We start from the raw sequence: 22,565 nt of genomic DNA, 5'->3' as shown, positions 1-22,565 counted from the left end.
AAGGAAGTAGAGAAAGACAGTGATGGAGAAAGTTCAGTCTAGGGAAGTAGCAGGCAAAGGAAAAGCCTAACAATCTTTGAGTTTTCACTAACAATTAAATATTCAACGGGGATTTTCTTAATTCTTGAGATGCCTCTTTTGGAATCTATCCCGCTTCAAAGCCCTAAATCCATACTTGTTACGAAAAAGGCCCAAGTAGTCCCAGAGTTCAGACCCTGGCTTGAATTCACCCCAGAAGGAGAGAATTTCTAGTTTGTTACACCTGAAAAGGCAGTTTGCTTAGACAGCCCTAGACTATCTTGCTCTCTGTGGATTTACAGAAAGCCCTATCACAGAGGAAACTGGTATTTCTGCAATGGGTTCAACCAATACCCAATATCTAAAAACAAAACAAAACAAAACAAAACAAAAACATGGGAGGGCACAGTGGTAAGCTAACACAATGGCTAGAGAGATGGGAATCCAGCCACCTTTGTGTATCACTTGTCCCAAGTGGATTTTGTTCTAGAAAGAGCAAACCTTTACCTGAGTGGATAAAGGCAAATAAATTTGCTCACCAAGAATATTGTTTAGACCAGCGTTTTTCAACCGCTTTTCCTGGTGTTGCCTGGTGTGCCGTAGGTGCAGACAAGACAAGAATTGTATAATTTTTCAGTATTTTGTTTACTTAATATTTCATAATAAAGTAATTATAAAATACTTTCTTTGTGTTTATTTGATTCCTATTCAAGAGAATTACGTTATATATAGTCAATATAGGCACAGAGTTAAATTTTTTAACATTTTCTAATGGTGGTGTGCCTCGTGATTTTTTTCATGAAACAAGTGTGCCTTTGCCCAAAAAAGGTTGAAAAACACTGGTTTAGACAGCCTTTGAAAGAAAGTTAAAAAAAAAAAAAAAGAGTCAGAACATTGGCTGAAAGTCATTCCCAAGTTGAGACCATTCCTTCCCTGATCATGCTCTTTTGCCAAATTGTTCTGGCTTTGGTGTCTCTGATTGCTGAAGCTCTGTACTGTGACCCTCAAGGAAAGTTGATGTATGGAGCAGAAGGACACTGTGAAGGCAAGAACTGTGTTGGGGTTGGCCAATTTGGTCAGAGGGCACTGAGAAGGCATCTCATCATAGGCTAGCTGCAGTCACTCCCTGGCACCCATGCACTGCCTGAGGATTGGCCCTGAAAAAAAAAAAAATCAAACACAGTGTGTTGGCTAACTGGGTGCTTGCAGCTTCCACTGAATAGATGACTTACAGAGGTATGTGTCAAGACAGAATGACTCTGCCTGTAGACTTTTAGAGATAATTTGGAGTTAGTTTTGGAAGAAATAGCAAAGGAGGAGAAAAAGCCAGCACTTAGAGCAGCAGGAAAGTAGATTCCTATTTAGTGTGCCCTCCACACAATCCTCATTTCTGTGGATGCCCTGAAGCGACTTGTAATTCAGCCTGATTTCCATGCATCTGGTTTTCAAGGGAAAGCTTTTGTTAATGCTGACTGTAAATTGAGGGGCTAGCTTTAGAGATGTTTTCTGAAGAACAAAATCGTTTGCAGATTATTTCCAAAGCATGCCAGTATATTTAACAACAGTAAATAACCTTATTCATTCATTCAACAAGCGTTTACTGAGTACCTACTGTGTACCTGATTCTGTGCTTGGTGCTGAGATATACAAAGGAAATACTCTTTGTCCTGAAAAGCATACAGCCTGACAGGGAAATAAGCAACTACAGCAATGTATGGATGGTACTGTCATATTGACCCTATCACCACCAATTCAGAAATGATCATAATTTTGGGAAGGATTGATATAAGGATTCTATTTGTGGTAGACTAGAAAACATGTCTTTACAACAAACTAAAAGAAAAAAGATGAAGCATTAACCATTCCCCTACATAAAAATACAAATGACTTAAAGGGCCATACAAGCATCCATGGACAGGATATAGCAGTGACAGTAGAATCCCATTTTGGTGAACAAATAACATTTAAAAGTACTCCCCTTAGAAGAGTAACCCTCTGATTGCAGTGTGGCCATCTGAGTTGAGAGGATGGGACCCACAGGAAGAAAAAGTACTGAGAGTACAGAGGTAAACAGTAATACATTAGGAACCATGTCAGAGGCCCAAGTGAGTAGCCATGGATGGCAATGATACAGTAACTTTAGTGAATCAGTATAATGTGAGCTGCTATAGCAAATAACATCCAATGTCTAAGTGACCAAATAACATTCAGGTTTATTCCTAACTTGCATAATGTCCAAATGGGGTTTTCTTCATTGGTGGGTAGTTTCTCTCCTAGCTGAATTTCAATGATCTAGGTTCCTTCTATCTCATGAATCTATTATCTTCAGAATATTCCTCCTAAGGTATCAAGAACATGAAGGAGAAATAGATCAACCAAAGGACTTGTATGCATGCATGTAAGCACCCCAATGGACACAAGACACTGGGGGTGGGGTGGGATGAGGGTATGTGACAGGGGGTAGGGGAGGCTGGGGGAAGGTCAATGGGGAAAAAGGAGATATATTATTAATATATGTAATATTTTAAACAATAAAAATATTTAAAAAAATAAAATAAAGGCCTAGAGTTATTGGTCAAGAATAATAATAATTTTAAAAAAGAACATGAAGGAGAATATGTGGGAGGGCTGTGCTGGAAGTGGTGCATATCATTTCTACTCACATTCTACCCTGTTTCCCCCAAAAATAAGACAGTGTCTTATATTAATTTTTTCTCCCAAAGTTGTGCTAGGTCTTATTTTCGGAGGATGTCTTATTTTCGGGGAAACACGGTACTACTAAACTTAAATACATGGCCATATCCAACTGCAAGAGAGGCTGATAAATGTCATTCAGCTGTCTGCATAGGAAGAAGAAGAAATTACTTTAATAACCAGCTAAGCCAGAATGCCACACTGAACTTGAGAAAGAGTTCATTCCATTAGAAGTCAGCTCCATATGGATAGGGACCCTCGCTCTCTCTTCCTTTGAGGCCTAGTTGAGAATCTCATGCCTTCCTGGTCATTAGATCTCCACTGTCATTTACTGCATGTCATGCCTCCCACTAGCCTTGCTCTCTCTCATATCCATCCCACAGAGTGCTTATTACTACCTGATTATATCTTTTCTTATTAATCAGGTTGTTTCCTGGCCTTGTTCCTACCTGGATATAAGTTCCATAGGGCAAGGATTGTGTCCGTCATGTCCACCATTGTACTGTATTCCAGTGCCTAGCACAGTGCCAGGCATGTGGGAGGTCCTTGATCACTCATTGCTCAATGAATGAATTAAACTATTGGGCCCTGGGGATCTTGAAGGACTTTATGGAAGAGGTACAGTTTGAACTCAATATTGAGTAGAATTTATCCAGGAGGAAAGGGATCAGGAGAAGACAGGAAATAGACTAAAAAAGAGATTGAAAGGGCCATAAGACGCATAGCTTGAACCATTTATATAGTTTAGCCACATCCATTCAACCCACTTACTTGAACTTCTATAACATATAGGTCAGTGGTCTCAGACTGCTGCTTAGCTAAAAGGTGCAAAAGATACACAATAAAGCCCATCTCTATTCTCAAACAAGTTGTCTTGAGCTCTGCTTTGAGGGACAACTAAGACATTCTCCATTATGTAGCAGGTTCCTCATCTTGGCCACCAGGCTCTCCAGTGAAAGATTTCAGCCTTCCTTTCCAGAATGGCCATGTCTTCCCAAATGGACATATGCTCTTATATAAGTTAGAAAGTGGGGTATTAAGGCAGAAAGTGGTGAAATGCTTTGAGATCAGATGTACTCACTTCAAGTCTTAGTTCTAACATTTATAATCTTTGAGCAACTGGGCAAGTTTCTTAACCTCTCTGTATCTATTCAGTAAATTGAAGATAATCAAATGTGCTCTCTTGGTTTATTGTGGGACCCAAATCAGATGTCCTCTATCAAAAGCCTAACCCGGTGCCTGGTTCATGCACATGCTAAGTGGTATTGTATTCCTCCTTGGCAGCCTCTAACCTGCCTACCTCTGCTTCACACAACTCCTAATATAGCTGCAATGGTCCTTCTGGGACCCACACTGAGACTTTTCAATCTTCATATTGGGTTGTCTTGTAGAAAATTACAAGTATTCAACTCTTTCTTACCTCAAAATGAAAATTTCATATGGCTCTCTTCTAGCATTCTCCAACCTTCCTGCTAATTCTGTCACTCCCACCCCATTACCACTACTTCAAGGTCACCTCTTCCTTGTACTCCTTGCTGAAACAGAGAGCATTTCTCTTGAATCTTTGGCACAGAGATTCTCTCAGGGTGCACACTTGATCCCACATGGGATAATAATCTAACCTCTCTTATTTAGCTACCAGGGTACTGATGACGTCTCTCTCTTCAAAGTACATCTGCATAGTAACTTGAACTTAATGAGTGATTACATATTCTTATTTCCCAGACCCAAGTATAATTAGACAGGGACTCCAGTATACTCAGAGATCTGTTGATAGGCCTCTGAACCATGTTGGCCAGCACTGGGGCCTGAGGCCCTTGTTCTCTAATGAGACCCTCTAGAGTCTAGACTAGTTGCCTGTATACATATCCCCCCCTCTTCTCCTCTTGCCTCTGCCTTCCTCCTTAGCAAATCAAATTGAAAAGGGAAACTTGACAGACATGTCTTGAAGTTGGGAGAGGAAAATAGGGTGTCATTTATCCATTTTGAAATATTATTGAGTTTTTGGATCATCATTTGTTTATTTAAGAGCTATAAGGTTGAACCATATGAAATCCACAATAACCAACTATATTGACCTACAAAAATATTAATTTCATATGTTTCAACCTAGTGTTTTGATATTTGGGCTCATTCCCATCTGAAGTGGTCTGATCCCTGTGTGTGGTTCATTCAGTCAAAGTCTTGGTAGAGAGATTCCCCAGAGAGGCTCTCATAACTTCTCAGGGCCCATAGCCTTCAGTAGATTCTGCCATTGCTTATGGAGTTTCCATCATGGGCTCTGGATTAAAAAAATGGCTTGTTCATTTCCCGTTTCCCTGCAGGTGCCAACATATGCGTTTTATGTCTGGATAAATGCCAAGACCTCCAAGCTTGAGTTTTCAAGTCTTCTGGAGATCAAAATCTGTCTTTATCACCACATGGACTTTTCTGTGATGTTACTCAACAAACCTAGTCCAGCTTCTCTAAGGGCCAGTGGCTGAGTTCCCAAAAGACAAGGAGGGAATGGAAGGAACTTCTAGTTTTCTAAATATTGCAACTCATGGGGCATATGAGCATGAAGGGCAAAAAGGCATTTACATTTTTCTCAAATAAAGTGTAAATTAAAAATGTAGAAACTTTAGCTGGATTTTAGTTATTTATAAACTAGATCCACCTAAATGGGGCAGTAACCTGTTAAATGGGAATAGCCAGGGTGCCTGTACCATGTTCCTGTAAAAGGCAGCTTCCCCTCAGCCAGTCCTCCAGGCCATGACCTTCTCAGCTAGTATTCCAACCAGGATCCAGAGTTAGCTGACCAGGGTTCATCACTGCCACACTGGGATATTTTGACAACAAACTCATTTTAAGCCACTTTGGCATTAAACTTTTAAAATTAGCCACCTGCACAATCAAGATATCCTAAATATGAAGTGCACATGCTTGTGTGCTGTGAAGGTATAATCCTAAAACCCTTAAGACTATTGGTTCCCTGCACATATTCTCTCATCCTTATTACTTCAGTGCATAGAAGCCAGACTTACATCTCCCAGAACTTGCATTTTTTGCCCGAGGGCTTTCTATGGCCAGTAGCTTATTTTTTTTTTTTTTAATAACTACCATGGAAATATTGCTCTGGCGCCTAGGTAGCCCTCAGCCAATGACTGACAGGAAGTGGTAGATAAATATTCCAACATTCTTGCTTCTAAGGTGTGTGTTCTACACTGGCTTCTGGTACAATCCAGCCCCATTTACCCACCATGATAGTATGCTCTTAAAAATACCCTTTATTGGCTTCCTTCCCTTCCCCCTTTTACTTTCCCACACCCCTTACTGGTAGCTTTCTAACATTACCTCCCAAATAAACTACTTGTACCTACCTGAACCTTTGTCTCAATACCTGTCTTAGGGAAACCCAAACTATTATTTTCATTCTCCAAGCCTGTCTTCAACAAGCATATAGAAGCATTGAGGCATTGACCATGAAAAGAGGACCTCCCTAGGTATTACTACAGACTCAGCTAGACTCAGGCTAATTGAGTCAGAAGATAACACATCTTTTCTGACTCCAGATTCAGTGTATTGTGTGTTAAATATCCCCCACTTATATAGCTTATGCCGTAACTTTTATAAGAGAGCACAGAACTCATAATAAATGTCTAGGTTTTTGTTGTGGAAAGATCCTCAGAAAAGAATTCCTTTTGGCTTGCAGGCTCATGTATTTATAGTTTCTTTGTTGGCCCAATAAAGGGCATCACTTCTCTTCCACCTATGAAAATACTAATTAGCAAGTAATAATTCTAAGTAAGAGCAGTGGAGGTGGTATGTGGAACCTTTTGTAACTATTTTTAAATTTTTCATTGTTGCTGATAATATCTAAGTACATTTTAAAAGACTAACCTCTACCTAAGAGAAAATATTTATTAGTATATATAATTGGGTGTCACGTGCTAATTGCTTACTGCTTCACAATTTATCTAAGACAAGGACATCTATCCAGGAGGACCAGAAAGGTTCTGTGCACCGTATTGAAAGTAGCACCCTTTCCTCTTACATCCAGTGGTTGTGTGCAGTGTCTCCTGAATAAAAAGGGGCTTTCACTGACTTTTTATAAGGTGCCTTTCCCACTTCAGCTCCATTTTCTTCCCTTGAATGTCAAAGGTGTCCATGTTCATTACATCACATCTGTAGTTTGAGCAGGATGGAAGGGACTTAAAAACATATTAATCTTTGTGGGCAGTGCATCATCTTTCCTTTCTATTTCCCCTCTCCCAAGGAACTAAGAGTACCAAAGGATGATACTCATGGTTATCCCTGTAACCAACCTCATCTGGTTCTTTGCAAATAATGAAAACATTTGTGACATTCAACCTTTTCTTAATCTTGGACGTATTTCTTAACTTTCCATTTGGCTCTCCTAAAAGATCAAATTTCTTATTTATGCTCAGTATTCTTTTTTATACTTTAACTTGCAAACTTTTAAAACTGCCAGTGTCTCTTTAAGGGGTATGGGGCTAATAAAGCAAAGGTTGAGCCAAGCTCCTATTCCTCCCACTCTGATTTAAACTTAAGCATGAACACCTTGAAAATTGGTACAAATATGTTAGGATTTGATGATGGGCTGGTCATTTTCTGTCCAAGTTGCTAGAAAGAAAGCACTTTATCACTACCATTATGGCTCCTCTGGTAAAGTTAACTTCATGGTTGATCTAATTATTAGATTGAGCTATCAATGTAGTTTTTATAGAGCAAACCAGCTGACTAGCACTAATTTATGGCTGTTCAATCAAATACCTATCTTGTAGCCTTGATATCTCATTTTTTAAACTACTGCTACTCAACAAGAGGCCTGCTAACTCGTGGTGACATCAGCATCCTTAGATCAATTGTTCTTTACTCCCTGGGCTGACATGCTTCTGGAATCCTAAAATAAAAATGGCTGGTTCCTTAGAGAACAGGTTAGAAAGTGTGGGAACTGATTGATGTAATAGGTAACAAAATCATTACTGAGAGAGATGAAGGGTGAAGCAGCCAGGCTGACTGTTGGCATGGGAGGAAGAGGTTGCCAAGGCAAGTGCATAGACCCAGGGTCAGGAGACCTGAGTTTTACTTCTGTCTTTGCCAAATATCAGCTCTATAATCTGGGGTCAAATCTTTGAACTTCAATTTCCTCATCAATATATGAGAACAGTAGTTTTCAATTTGCTGGCTGATATCAGAACAAAAAAACACATTTTATATCTCAACCCTGCATATGTACACATACATATACACATGCACACACATGTAACAGAAACAATAACTTCATAAAACAATACTTACTTCATGTAGTGCACTTTGCTATCTTTCTATTTTCTTCTGTTTAATTATTTTAAAAGTACTAGACATTACCTGCTGAATGTGTTTAACAATCCACTAATGGGTCATGCCCTGAAGTTTAAAAAAGCACACAACTCAATAATTTCTGGGGTCCCTTCCAGTGGTAGAATCTAATGACTCTGCTAGCTGCTTAAAAGGGATTTTCTTAAAACAATAGATGAATTGTGACAGATGGCTACTTGCTTACATTCTGGATGAAGTGCATGGTGTATAACATGGCAGCAGAATGTCCTGAAGATAAACAAGTAAATTATCAACTGCTTCCAAGAAGTTTAGAGTTCTGCAGCTCTGACAGTGACTCAGAGAATTAGGATCTCCAAGTCAACTGAATGCTGCCCAAGTCAACAACATCAGAGACTGAGGATATCCAAACTGTCAGAGAAGTCACAGGCTCTCTGGTAGTGGGCAGCCTTCTTTTCAATTTTCAGATTGTCAGACACCCGCCCCCCTACCACCACCACCAGAGTGATCTCTAGTGGCCTCATCTTTGTTTACATATCACTTATCAAGAAGACAGGAAAATAAAGAAAAAGAAAAAGAGAAACTCAGAGAGCTCCAGACTTTCTTCTTTTGAACTTGGATCCCAATCCTGGCCTCTTGGTCTTCTTTTGTTTCCAGTCCAGGAAAGGGGACTAACATTTAGTAAGCAGTAATATGACAAGGACCTGATCAGATAGACTATCTCAAAGGTCAGTAAATATTAATAAAGATTTACTTTGAGACTATTAGGTCAGGAAATTGCTTCAAGCCACCACTATCATGACAGAAATATTGGTGCATTGCTTTAGGCCTTGCTAAAGCTCAAGGTTCATCAGCCTTCCGAGTTCCTTGTTGCACTTTCATGATAGTGTTTGACAATGGATGGCTTCCTGCAGCAAAGCCTTTTCTCCTCCACATTGCCAAGCAGAGAGAGCAAGGGGCTGGTTACCATCAAAGGAAGAGAGGCGGGAATAAATGGGTTCACTTGGTGAAATTCCCTCGCTAGTTCCGTAAAAAATCTGAGAACTCATACAGCAGCAACAGAGACCCTAAGTAGATTTTCATTTTGCTTACCAAGCTCATAACTTCTGAGGATTATCTTATACATAGCAGGGATCCAGGGAACAAACCTGTGACATATCTGTAACACTGACTATTTCAGATGTTCATTAATATGTTAATGTGCTAACACACTCCCTGCTGCTTTCTGGCACAGAGCATCAGAGTGGATGGTTTGTGGAGAAGTGTGCTCCTGGCAAGAGAGCTGTGCTATGGGGAGGGGGGGGTGATAGGTTGAAGGGCAAGAAGGTTAGCAAGGTGTATGTGGGTAGTTAATCCTGTAAAAACTCCAAGAACATTCTAAAATTCTCTTCCATCCTGCCCTGGCAGGTGTGACTCAGTTGGTTGAAGCATCATCCTGTACACCAAAGGGTGGTAGGTTCTATCTTGGTCAGGGTCCATACCCAGGTTGTAGATTCAATCCCTGGTTGGAGTCCATGCAGGAGGCATCCAAACATCTTTCTCTCTCACAGCAGTGTTTCTCTCCCTTCCTCTCTCTAAAAATCAATAAAAAATAAAAATATCTTCCCTTTCTTGAAGGCATAGAAATTCCATTTCTGAGTAACTTTGCACCTTTTTCCTGAAATTTTCATTATATGTATAATTCAAACTTTGATTTCAGCTGACGACTTCCCCCTTTTTAAGTCCTGAGAGGCTGGGAGAAGGAAGACAATGTAGCATGGGTAGAGAGCCAGTGGCATTGGTAGAGACTTGAGATAGAGAAGCTTTCTAGGAAGAGAGGCCAACAATAAACAATTTTGTACTTCTCCCATGGCTAATAAAGGTTCAAGGGAGTAAAAGGCTCATGAATCCAGGAAAGGCAATGTTAAACAAGTACCAAACCTAGCAGGGCAGGGAGAGACTGGGGTCTTGAGGGTCTTGGGACAAGATTATATCTGCCCCTGATTTTTACCCCTTCCTAACAGTTCTTAAACTCAGGTCTCCTCCTGCCCTTAAAAAAGGGGCCTGGCCTTTCTAAGATAGTGGCAGCCATTAGTTTTCCTCAACTTCCACGTCAGCTCATTTCAGATGAACCCAGTGACCCATGCTTTCAATACATCACTGTGAATCAAGTTCTAGACAATTCCATTATCCCCAGAGCTCGACAGGGGAAATGAATTAAGTCCAGTCTATAAAGACTTCACTGCTCTGTAGACATTTCCTACAATGTCATTCTCTTCTAACTGTTTAGTGTTTGTGGTGCTGTTTGTGTTTCTATGATATGACAAGTCTGCTGGGCTCTTTTTGAAAGACTCACTGAGTTTTTGGTTACACCTAATACTATGGGTGACACAAAAATACCAGTTCTGAATCTTTTATTTTTATTTTGAGAAGCACTAAATACTTTTATATGGTAGATATCCCACTCCACTCCACTCCCCAATCAGCTTTACCTTAGGCAAACTTATTTCAATATTAGAGGCCCACTGCACAAAATTCGTGCACAGGGGAGGGGGGGGGGAGGTGTCCCTCAGCCTGACCAGTGCCCTCTCACAATCCAGGACCCATCTCTCCTAACCACCTGCCTGCTCACTCCATACTGCTTGGCTCAAAGCTCCTTAGCATTGCCACAGGGGCTGGAGTACGCTCACCAGCGGTGAGCTTGGCTTCTGGCTGAGCAGTGCTGCCACTGTGGGACCACACTGATCATCAGGGGGCAGCTCCTGCCTTGAGCGTCTGCCCCCGGGTGGCCAGTGCGCATCATAGCAACCAGTAGTTCTGGTTGTACTGCCATAACAATCACTGGGCATATTAAAAGCCAGAGATGGTTTTTAATCCCAGATCTTCCACTTGCCAGGTGTGTGACTTTGGAAATTTACTTACTTTTTCCTGAGTTTCTGTTTCCTTATTTGTAAAATAAGAGCACTATTTTAATCCTTGCATTATGTGACAATGTCATGAATATACTGGACTTGGTTTAGAGCTTAGCATATGGCTGGAGCTCTTTGCAAGAGCCTTTAGTCTTGGACAGAAGAAATGATACTTACACATAAACTTTTTTTCTGCTATAGGAGATAAGAAAGACACATAGCCCTATTCCATATTGTAACCCATACCATTATCTGTCCCTTTCTTGGAGAATGGTAACAAAGGGAGGACAGAAGGACAACTAGGTAAGGCAAGTGACTGGCTATAGGAAAATGGATGAAATAGTAGCAAGGTGTATTAGTTTTCTATTGTCACATAACAAATTACCACATATTTAGTAGCTTAAAACAACATCCATTTATGATCTCGCAATTTCCGTGGGTGAGTATTCTGGGCACAGGTTAACTGGGTCTTCTCTTCTGGGTCCCACTGATCTGCAATCAAGGTTTTGGCTTGAACTGATTTCTCATTTGAGGCCTGGGTTCTCTTCCAAGTTCATTTGTTGTTGCCAGAATTCAGTTCATTGAGGTTATAGGACTGAGACTCTTAGTTCTCAGAGGTTACCGACCATTACTTGCCATGTGGACTTCTCTACATTGTGACAGTTTGTTCTTAAAGGCCAGCAGGAGAGTGTCTCTTCTGCTTGTTGTCTCTTTTTAAGGCATGGGCAGGAAACGTCAGGCTCATGGGCTGTATAAGGCCACAAAATCATTTGGTCTGGTCCTGCCAAGACAACTGCAGATGGGACTCGAAATTCGATAAATCTAGAAGCTTTTTTTTCACGGCAACATAAATTTATATTCAGTGAATTATATTAAGGGAATTATGTCATAAATGTCCAAATGGCCCTTGGCAGAAAAAAATGTTTCCCACCCCTATTTTAAGGGCTCACCTGATTAGGCCAGATACATTCAGGTTACTTATATCCCTTTTGATTAATTGGAAGTAAACTGAGTAGGGATCTTAAAATCCCTTTTGCCAGGTAATGCAACATAATTCACTAGTTCTACCTAAACTCAAGAGGAGGGGACTATACAGTATATGTACATGAGAGGGATGGAATCTTGGTGGCTATCCAAGGATTCTGCCGACCACAGAGGGATCCTTGGATGTATCCAAATAAGCAGAGGAGAAATCTTCTTGGTTCTCTTTGTATCATATTTATGAGAACAAAAATTACTGGTGATACTAATCCAGCTATATTGTATGGCTTAGTCATGGTGAAATTGTTAAACAGGGATAAAAGGGGACAGGGTGAACCTGAAGATATGGGACAGGCCTGCAATGGCAGTGGTACAGTGAGCTTATGAATTATTGGATTCAACTTTCGCTGGCTGTTGCTTAGGAAAAGAAATAGATATTTTAAAGAAGGAAAATGAGATAGTTTTCCCTGTAAGAGCTCTATTATTAGTGTCTGTCTGTCTGCGTCTGGTGGATACATAATACAAGTTAATGCTCTATAGCCAAAGGACAAAACTGAAAGCAAGGTGATTACAGAGTTTTCCTTCCCTAAGAGATAAACATTATTGTAGCCACTGATGAGTGAAATGTTTACCCATTAATGCATGGCAGAAATCCGTTATTGCTTCTCAGTAGATAAAGAAAAATACCAGAAAAGAGGTGAGGATTCCTAGCCCTGAAGGCTGTATTGTGAGAGCTGATTCTTCCCAGGAACTATGACTTGGCTGACCACTCTGGAACTCACAGATTAGTCTTTGCATCTGCAAATCCACAGTCCTGAGCAGCAGGCAGTTTAGCAGCCCAGAAACTCAGAGCTGGCTTGCCCAGTAGGCACAGTAAGAATGTGTTTAGGGCATCAAAAAACCAGTTCACAAAAAACTGCTTTTTTCAAATAATCTGATATTTATTAAGATAATTTTGCTGAACTTCATTGCATTTATTTTACAGTATGATAATTTATCCTTTAATTTGAGATTCCCCTCTGCAAAAAGGTGGAGGTGGAGGAGTGGGGACTATAATCTTTTTGGTGTTTATGGCCTTTAGAATCTGGCTTAAGCAATCACCAGGGAATTGTATACTACTGAAACCGGAGGAATCTGCCAGAGGTGACATCTTCCAGCCTGTTGCTTCCAGATAGAATCATCCCTAAACCATTTCCACACAGAACCAGAAAATGTGCACTCCATGTTTTGTTCTGTGATATATCCCAGCACTTAGTACTGTGCCTGGGATATAATAGCTATTTAGAAAACATTCCATGAATGGATGGATGTTGCCATTTTCAGCAGTTTCTTTCTTTCCCCCAGGTGGCCCATCTCACTTCACTCCCAAAAGTTTCCAAGGAGTCATCAGATAACATTTTGTGTTTCGTAAGCTGCCTGTTGGTAAAAAATAATCCAGGGGCACTTTTCAAATACACAGATTATTAGTCCTCTCTGTTGGAAACTGGTTTAGGAAGTCTAGGCTAGAGCCCAGGAATCTGTGTTTTTGACAATTACTTCTAATGAGTCTTCTCTTTAAAATCAATATTGAGATAAATAGCAGGAGCTCAGCTCTTACCACACAAAGATTGAAGAGCCACAGCCACTTGACCCAGTTCTAAGAGAATGAGGGGCTGTAAGAGTTTTCTGGTCTACTCCCAAGTCACGTGGGCCCAGCTCTGAATCCTGATTCCTTCTTTCCTAAAGGAATGAACTGGGAGAAGAAGTACTTGGAAAACTCTCTCTTTTTGAGACTGCCCACTGAACTTCTTGCCTCATCTTTCCCCCAGGCAAGCTTTCTGTTCTGTCCCTTCTCCCAGCTGCAACTAACACATTAATTCACAGCCACCTCTGTTGGGTGGGAGTTGACCTCTGCACCCAGATTGACTTTTTAGTCAATCCTGGTCACTGAATCTGAGTGTCCCTCTGATGATGGCTAAATAAAGCCTCTGTTTTTAGCACTCCTCTTTACTTTACACTTGAGAGAAGGGAAGATCTGATCCACATATGGCCCACTCTTTCTATCCCAAGGCCTCCCACACCCCATCTGAGGCCTGAAGAGGTGAACTTCTCCCTCAGCAATTCCTCCTAGGTTTTCTTATCCCCAGGACCTAGTGACTCCTGGATGGTTCCCCAAAAACTTATAGTTTCCAAGAGAAAGATTGAAGTTTTAGAGTAGCTCAAGGGAAAAAAAAAAGTTGCTGCTTTTATTCTTGGTTCCATAAAACATTTTCCTAAAATACTATCTCCTACTCAGGAAGATAATCTTGGGATCTCTAACCCTTGGGCTTGAATTCTTGGAGATTAAGCACAAAGAAAAGATAAATCTAGGTCAAAGGGAATAATCTGTTTCGTAGCTGAAGGTGAGAGAATATAACAGACTAGTTATTATTATGGTTGGCTAATACAGTAGCCACCTATGGCTATTTAAATTAATTTAATTGTTTTAAATTAAAAATTTAAAAGTACTTAGTAGCCAATGTACCATATTGAATGGCACAGCTATAGAGAGCATTTCCTCAACACTGTTTCAGGGGCATCACGTTGCCCTTTGAACCTGTCAATGTGGTGTTTCTTTGGAAATAGGTCTTTGTTTCTATTGGTACTCTTTGTGGGTCTGATGCGTTATTCTAGAAAAACACTAATGATGACTGCATTAGAACACAAAAGCAAAACCAAAAATAACTGCCATAAATACAGTAGTTGGAGGGAGGTACATTATCAAAAGGCTGCATTCTCCCCAGTTTTCTTTTTTCTATTCCCCTTCTGCAAAAGTGTTCTTCCTTCCTTTTCATTTACCTTTCTGTCCTCTCTGTAGAGTATCTTGTTCTAGGTATGGCTTCTCAGACAAAGTGAAATGGTAGACTTGACTTCAGAAAGAAAAGGATCAGAGAAAAACCAAAAATCCGTTTGGGGCACAGGAATATGCATTTGGACAGAATGCCCCCAAATCACATACCAGGAAAAAATGGAAAAGAAGCAGAAAGACACAATGAGACTGGGAGGAGCTGATGAGGCCAGGACAGGGTCTAGTCTGGAAAGTAGGTCTGGAGGGTAGGGCAGACTGGGCCAGTGCTCACCATTCCTGAGACTGGCAGGCTGCCCAGGTGCTCAAGAGTTCCTTTGTGCAAGAATTTCCTCTTCAGAATCCTCCCTCTTGGGAGCAGCTTCTTCCATAAGAATTTGCCTTCAAGTCCATGTGACTGCCATCCTAGACTCAGTGTGTACATGAAGAAGACATAATGGGTTAATTGCTGTGCTCTGGGGAAGGAGGCCTCCATCCCTGATCTCTTAGATGAGTTGCAAGGACTGTGCTCCTCTCCTTACGAGCACTGTCTGTGGTTTCCCTCTCTTAACACCCATACCCATGTAATGGGATCTTTAATGCTTGTGTTCTCCCCTGGGCGAAACTAGGAAGACTGAGTAATGCTTTGAAACATGGCAGGCAATGAGGTTGGCAGGTCGAAGGTAGGATAAGGTTAAATAGTGAGGATCGGGTGCCAAGGATCACAGGAGACAGAAAGCAGGGCAAGCAAGGGGCAAATTCAGGTGGGCATCAGGGCAGGTGTGTAGAATTATATACAGTTCTGCGGCCCTGCAGCCAGAAGACTGGAGATGGGGCAACCTTTTGGACTCATCCCTGAGGCTTTTCTCTGCTTTCTTGGGAGGAAGGACTCCCCCACCCCCACACCTAAGCATGGCTGGCCAGGGGCTCATCAAGGTTGATCTCAGCACAAAGTAAAAGTGTGGCTAGAAAGGTAGCTGGTTGGTGTTCAGGGGTTTTCCATCCCTTGGATGGGGGCAAAGGTTGTTCCTCTCTGTATTGTAAACTTCAAACCTTTCTTCAGTCTTGAGTGAGTTCCCAATGTGAATGCAGCAATCGGGACTTCCACTCTACCTGGTCTCCGCCCCTGCTCCCTCCCCACCCCAGCCTCTGCCAAATGCACAGTTTAAAGCTACTGACATATAATGCTTCATTTCCCTTTTTGTCTCTTGCAGCCGTCTCCAACCTGGACATTGAGAGTAAGCTGAGCGTGTACTACCATGCACCGTGGCACCAGCAGAGAAACATCTTCCTCCCAGCCACGAGGCCACCCTGTGTGGAGGAGCTGCACCGCCATGCCCGGCAGAGCCTGCAAGCCCTGCGCAGAGGTGATTAATCCCAGGCTTGGAGGGCTTTTCAAGGAGACAACTCAGAGAATGTCCCATTCAGTTGTTCTCTCTCACATTACTCACAACACTTTCTTTTGTTATATCAAGTACTTTGAAACACTCCCCTTTTTAACCTGAAATGAAATCATACATAATATAAACTAACTCTACACATAATTAAAAGTAGCATTATAGTCTAAATATGATAATAAACAGAATTTAAAAGGAAAAATATTTGTTGTGATAATAAGACTTGCAATATACAAATGCCTGGGCATGACTACACTAGAACACATAATGAATCAGTGTTTGTACCTATCAAAGTAGCTTTGAATTAAGTAAAAACAATCGCAGTCATTCTGAAATAAAAATATCGGGAAATGAAGGGGTTGAGGGGTAAGAGGACATACCATAAAAACTGGTACATTCAGAGTACATGAAGCATGAGCCAAAAAACACCTTTAGGTTATAACTAAAAGGGATTTAAGTTTGATTCAGCAATAGGATACAGACTTTCCCTTTACAAGAAGTTCTGGTGGGATATTTGTGACTTGGGGCACTGTTTCATTGTTTGGGACTGTCCTGTACATTGTAGGATGGCTGTCATCCTTGGCTCCTGTCCAGTCATCAAACAACCAGACCTCTCCCATAGAGCTCTTCTGTTCCTGTTGAGAACCAGTGATCTGGTCCATTCTACAGTGTAGCACGTGGAGGCCTAGAGATGTCAGGAAACTTGCTCAGGGGCACATATAGCAGATTAGGTATAGTGCCAGGACCACACCTGGGCCTCCAGCCCTCCAGCCAGAGCTCTCTCCATCTTAACTATATACCGTGTTCTAGGGAAATCACTAAATATTTCTATTTTGGTTTCTCACAGTCCCGAGAAAGCTGGAGTTAGGCACATAGCAGTCAAGGTAGAAGATGCAGCCCTTTCTTGCACTGGTTACTTTTCAGTGCCTTAAACCCATTCTAATTAGGACAAGGAGATTACAAACTGGCATCATTCTCTTAGAGACCCCCAAATTGGGTATCAGGAGTTGGCATGTCAGCATTTTGGCCTTTAGATTTTTGCTATGGAGAAGATAGTGCCTGTACATTCAATGTCTTTGTTCTAAATTCTTTATGCTTCTTTAAGAAACTGTATCTTGCAAAAGTATGAATATTCAAGTAAAATATTTTAAAGTCACTATCAAGATGGGGAAATAAATTGACAAATGTTGGTTTAAGTTTATTTTTTCCACATATGTATGACTTCTCCCTTTTCTCCAATCCCTAGTCACTTTCCCCTTTAATAAAAGAGCTAACCTACTGATATCCCTAACACAATTGTTTCTCAAAATTCCCCTTGGTTATTAGTAGTGGACACTAGGATACTTACAATGAAGAATGATGATCAGTATCCTCTAGAAAGAAATATCTCTGGCATTTTTATTATTCCTGTGATATTATACATGGCTTAAAAGACATCCTTTACCAAATTTTTACTGCAAGCCACCTTCTGGAAATCTTCCCTAACACTCTTGCCATTCCTTTGCAGCTTGGATTAGAAACCCTTCTCATAATATCCTGTGCATCTTCCCATCATGCCACTTATAAGCTTATATTATAACTAAAAACCTATAAGCCTATCTTCCACCATTAATCCATGAGCTACTCAAGGGAAAGGATATCTTATTAATTTTTTTATTCCAAGTATTTAGCATGAGTGTGACATATAATAGGTCCTCAAATGAATGTTTGTGCAACTGAATGAAATTCTGCAGAAAACTGGTTGAGCATTGAGGGCACAGAATGATAACAGAGAAATGCGATCATTCTCACTAAATGCTTTCTTTGATTCTATCGTTAGAGAGCTTGAGTAACGTTAGCCCTTTAGCCATAATTATTTTTATCCTTTTATTATTATTCATAAGTCATTTTTATTCAATTTTTTTCCAGATTCATCCAGATAACTTTAAGCTATTCATAGCTATCACATTTCACTGTGCTGTCAGGTTTGGGCATAATGGCATAACTGAGAAACAGCAAGTGCCAATATCAGTTTTCTGTGAACTTCCTCCTAGGGGCTGAGAGAGGGATGTGGGGGCTCATGGGGTTTGGAAGGAAGACCCTGGAGCTGCATCTTGCCTCCACAGACTGGCTGGCTTTGTGGTTGTCTCAATAGCAAATCTTGGGTGTGGTGATTTTAATAGCACTGCAGAGAGCCATAAACAGGAATTATAGGCATCATAGAATTAAAAACATGCAGTGTAGAATTAAAATTAGAAAGTGGCTTTTTTTTTTTTTTCTTACCTTGTCCAAGAAACACAGCGGCTTAGCAGTGTGATCAACAGAATAGTACTTCTGCCATCTGGTGGCCATGACTAATTCTGACCTATGAGACAATGGCCTTGCTCAGCAAATGCTGTAGTGAGTTTGCCTGTGGGTTATCTATTTGGACAGATGAAATAGCTTGGCTTTCACCAGGGGGGATAGGATACTGAAGCTTTGAGGGAGCTGGGATATTAAGATCAGAACCTATAAATTGGCTGCATTCAAGATCTGTTCAATATAAATCTGGGATTCAGACTGCAATAATGTTATCGTCCCTGTCCACAAAGAATTCCCAATCTAATGAGGATGATAAGTAACCAGGTAATTTCAACATTGTGATATGAGGCTCAGAGAAAAGGCAATAGTTATGCCATGGAGCTTCAGGGAAGGCTCCCTGGAAGAAGTGGCACCTTAATGGATTTCAAATTATTTAGAATCTGATTCCTCTTTTTCCTCCATTTCTTAGCAATTCTTTATACTCAGAGACAATAATGGCTTTAAGTGATGCCATTGTTTATGTTTGTAAGATAGAGAGAGATTACTCGGTGGCTAAACAGAGATATTTATATTTTATACTTCCTTTCTTTTCAAGTTGCAGGGCTAAGGTCTAAGTTCCATTTACCTACACCTACGGTAACAAGAACCAAGAGTTGACTGTATTGTCAGTCTCTAGTAGACAAATGTTCTCCCCACCTCACCACCAGAGAAGAGCATTATCAGAGAGCAATTAATCTAGCCTGCTTATTCCCTGCCTAGGGTGAATGAAAGAGATCTATTTAAGAAAGTGTAGGAGGGAAGCAATTGAATGGGAAATTGAGTTGCTATCTTCCTCCAGACTCCTCCCTTCCTTTCACCTTTTCCTAACCATTGACACCTATATTCTATTCTACATTATGAATTTAAGACTGCCAAAGCTTTTCCTTGCATTGCTTATTTAGTAAAAAGCCCACTATTTGCTTGTAGAGAAAAATGAGGGTGGTATTGGAGTAGGCACTTTAACAAAAAGACATTTATCTAAAAAATGTAGTTAGTTCTGTTTCCTGATAAACATTGGCTATGAAGGCAGTTTAGCACTCCATACATGGTGCTGAATACTTTTTCTGTTTGCTAACTGGAGTCAACATTTGACTAAAGAATCTCAAGAAAAGGAAGATGTGGAATACCACCATGTTTTCCTGCCACAAACAAAGTCTGTAGTTTAGGCAGAGAAACCCACAGATAGCCGAATCAGACATGGAAAGAAATCTGAAAGCTTGAGAGTGCACGGGTACATTTAGTGTAGCACACTGCCTACAACAAAGAGGAAATTGGGCTTGCATTAACGTAGCGGGTGGAAACAGGCAACAGGACCTAGAGAAGGTCCCACCAATTGGTAAAAAAGATAGGGGTATGGAGTACACTCTAATACTAAAAGACTAGACTCTGACCAAAGCATTCATTCATTCTTCCTTTCAGTCACTCAACAAACATTTATTTAGAAGACACTACCTCTCAACCTAAATAAAATGTAGTCTCTGCTTTCCCCCTAGTGATAGAGGCAGGCATATAAAGATATCTTGATTTCTATTAATACAGTGAGAGAGATGAAATGGGCACTGGGCATTATCAGGCCTTTGGAGAAAGGGCTTACTTCTGATGTCACCTGAGAGGATCAGTGTAGTTAGTTCTGTTTCCTAACATGGGTAAAAAAAAAAAAAGAGTAATGTCTTATGATCTGTCAAATATTCTATATTCTATTATCAATATTCAAAGAATTAGAATGTGATAAAATATAATTATAATCCAATACTACACAAACCTAAGCAGTCTTGCTTGATGAGTGAGAAAGCATGTTAGGGCCTTACAGTGCCTATAGGTCAAATAGTGGTAAAGAGTAGGGGCCTTGGGCCAAGTGTGTACCACTGTTGCTCAGCAGTGACTTAGCCTCCCTTGAGCCCATTTAGGTATCTGCAGAAGAGGAGTGTGTTAGTACCTACTGTTGAGATGCATAGAAGAGCTTTAGCAAAGTGTCTTTGGCATAGGGCAGTGGTTGGCAAACTCATTAGTCAACAGAGCCAAATATCAACAGTACAACGATTGAAATTTCTTTTGGGAGCCAAAAATTTTAAACTTAAATTATATAGGTAAGTACATGGTTATTAACTTAATTAGGGTCCTCCTAAGCTGGCCTTTGCTAAAAACTCAAGGGGCCAAAGAGCCACATGTGGCTTGCGACCACTGGCATAGGGCAATTCTCAGTAAATGTTGGGCATCATAGTTATAATTATTGGTATATTAAGAATGGTGATTTTAAATAATACAAGAGATGATTAAGAAAGATGCTGTACCAATTTGTGTCTTCATCATGATGTAGTCATAAGATATCAGGTCCTGGACATGAGTATAAGCTAGTTTGGGGCAGGTGGAATGGTATTTGGTGTGGCCAGTGTGTTGGGTTAGGCATGTTTTGGGGCTTTTTTAAACACCCAGAAAGCTAAATGGTTCTCTTAGTGTCTCAGTGATTCTTGATATGAAGTCAGCATCACTTCATCCCACATAGGGAAATGTCTTGGCTTTTCCCAGTGGTAGCTTTATTCCGAAATCAGACAACTGTTGTGATTGAGAGTTCTTTACTTTCCCTAGAAGCCCAGGGTTTCAGAGCCCTCAGAGTATTATGGGTGACAGGGATCAGATGACTGAAACTGTGTGCTGGTCACAGGCTCTCTATACAAGCAAACAAAAGTAATAAAAGTAAATAACAACAACAACAAAAGCCCTGATACATAGTTCTCACCAATGTCTGTGATGTAAATTCTCACGCTGTGACCTATTTCAAGCTACCAACAGTTTAAAAACTAGCTTGTAAAATTCCTGAACATACAGCGCTCAGCACCCCTGAGCCTATATGAGCTGGTCCAGCACCTTTGGGATGGTTGTGAGCAAATTTATCCCTACACTTTCTGGGTGGCTCTGGCATGTCTGTGCCACCACATCTTCCACCATTGTTCTGGGTATTTTTTACTCATATTGTTTTGAAATGAGGCACATTTAGAAATATGCTGCTTTTTCCAAACTCAAGATTGAGCCATCTTATATGAAGATGATGAGATGGATCCATTGAAATGTAAGTGTATAACTTCATATTAATATGAAGTGGAAGTTTAGTTCAGGACCATTCTGAAAATCATATTTGGTATACAAATGAGCTAACTTATTGACTCACCTTTCTCCAGCCCTTTGCTCAACCTCCCATCAAGACAAGAGACATTGAAAACATCAAGTATATAAGCCTAATAAATGGACACAGACAACAGGGGGGTGGAGGCATGAATGTGAGGTGGGGTTAATGGGGGAATAAGAACACATATGTAATACCTTGATCAATAAAGAAATTAAAAAAAGAAAAGTTTAATGTCAAGACAAAAAAAATAAATAAAATGCCAAGTATGTTTATGCATTACTGCTTTTTCTGCCCCTAGAACATCGGAGCCGGAATGATCGCCGGGAGCAGAGAGCTGCTGTGCCCCTTTCTGTAGCTGCTCCTCCACTGCCAGCCTACCCCCCAGCTCACAGCCAGAGGAGACGCGAAGTTAAGGATCGTCACTTCTTAACGGTGAGCTTTGTGACCAGCTGGTAGCCCTGTCCTTGCTCATCAGGAAGTAGGAGTAGGTTTTAGGAATTAGTTTCCCTCCTAGCGAAGGAGACTGGGCTGTCTGAGAGAGTGAATCATGTGCATTTGAAAACAACTTAATTTTCCCTCTTTCATTTCTGAAAATAATGCTTTTCTTTATAGAGTGGGGATACAGATATATATTTTTTAGTTACCTGGTTATATAATGCAATAAAGCAGTAACAGTTAAGGAATCTAAGAATCAGAGGGAAATTTTACTTCAAATCCTTCTACACACAAACTGAAAGATTTAGGGCAGGTTACTTACCTTAATTGCCTTCAGTTCCCTTGTCTGTACCATGAGGGTATTAAATATACCTAGATTATAGTGTTTGAGGGTTAAATGAGACAAGGCATGAAAATAACTTAGCACAGTGCCTGGCACAGAGTAAGACCTCAATAAATGTTAACTACTATAACCACCACTATTATTCTTAGTCAAGTGAGAGTTTGGCTGACTCAATGGGATGAGCTGGGAGAGAACTTAAATGATGTGTTAATTTTCCATTTGTGCACAGTTCATTTCATCATTT

The 22,565-nt window shown here is 40.6% G+C and overlaps 1 protein-coding gene across 2 annotated transcripts in view; it reads left to right on the top strand.

Moving 5' to 3' along the window:
- The window catches only part of NHS (NHS actin remodeling regulator), a 328,723-nt gene that overhangs the window by 267,046 nt on the left and 39,112 nt on the right, over window positions 1-22,565 (top strand). For both annotated transcript variants that reach the window (XM_084869409.1, XM_084869410.1), the window contains exons 2-3: window positions 15,918-16,070; window positions 21,842-21,975. In XM_084869409.1, the coding sequence (XP_084725535.1) occupies window positions 15,918-16,070; window positions 21,842-21,975 (287 nt within the window). The remainder of the gene's footprint in view (window positions 1-15,917; window positions 16,071-21,841; window positions 21,976-22,565) is intronic.

The sequence above is a fragment of the Pipistrellus hanaki genome (assembly GCF_964339955.1).
Source record: "Pipistrellus hanaki genome assembly, chromosome: X".
Lineage (NCBI taxonomy): Eukaryota > Metazoa > Chordata > Mammalia > Chiroptera > Vespertilionidae > Pipistrellus > Pipistrellus hanaki.
This window is presented reverse-complemented; position numbering and strand designations above follow the sequence as displayed.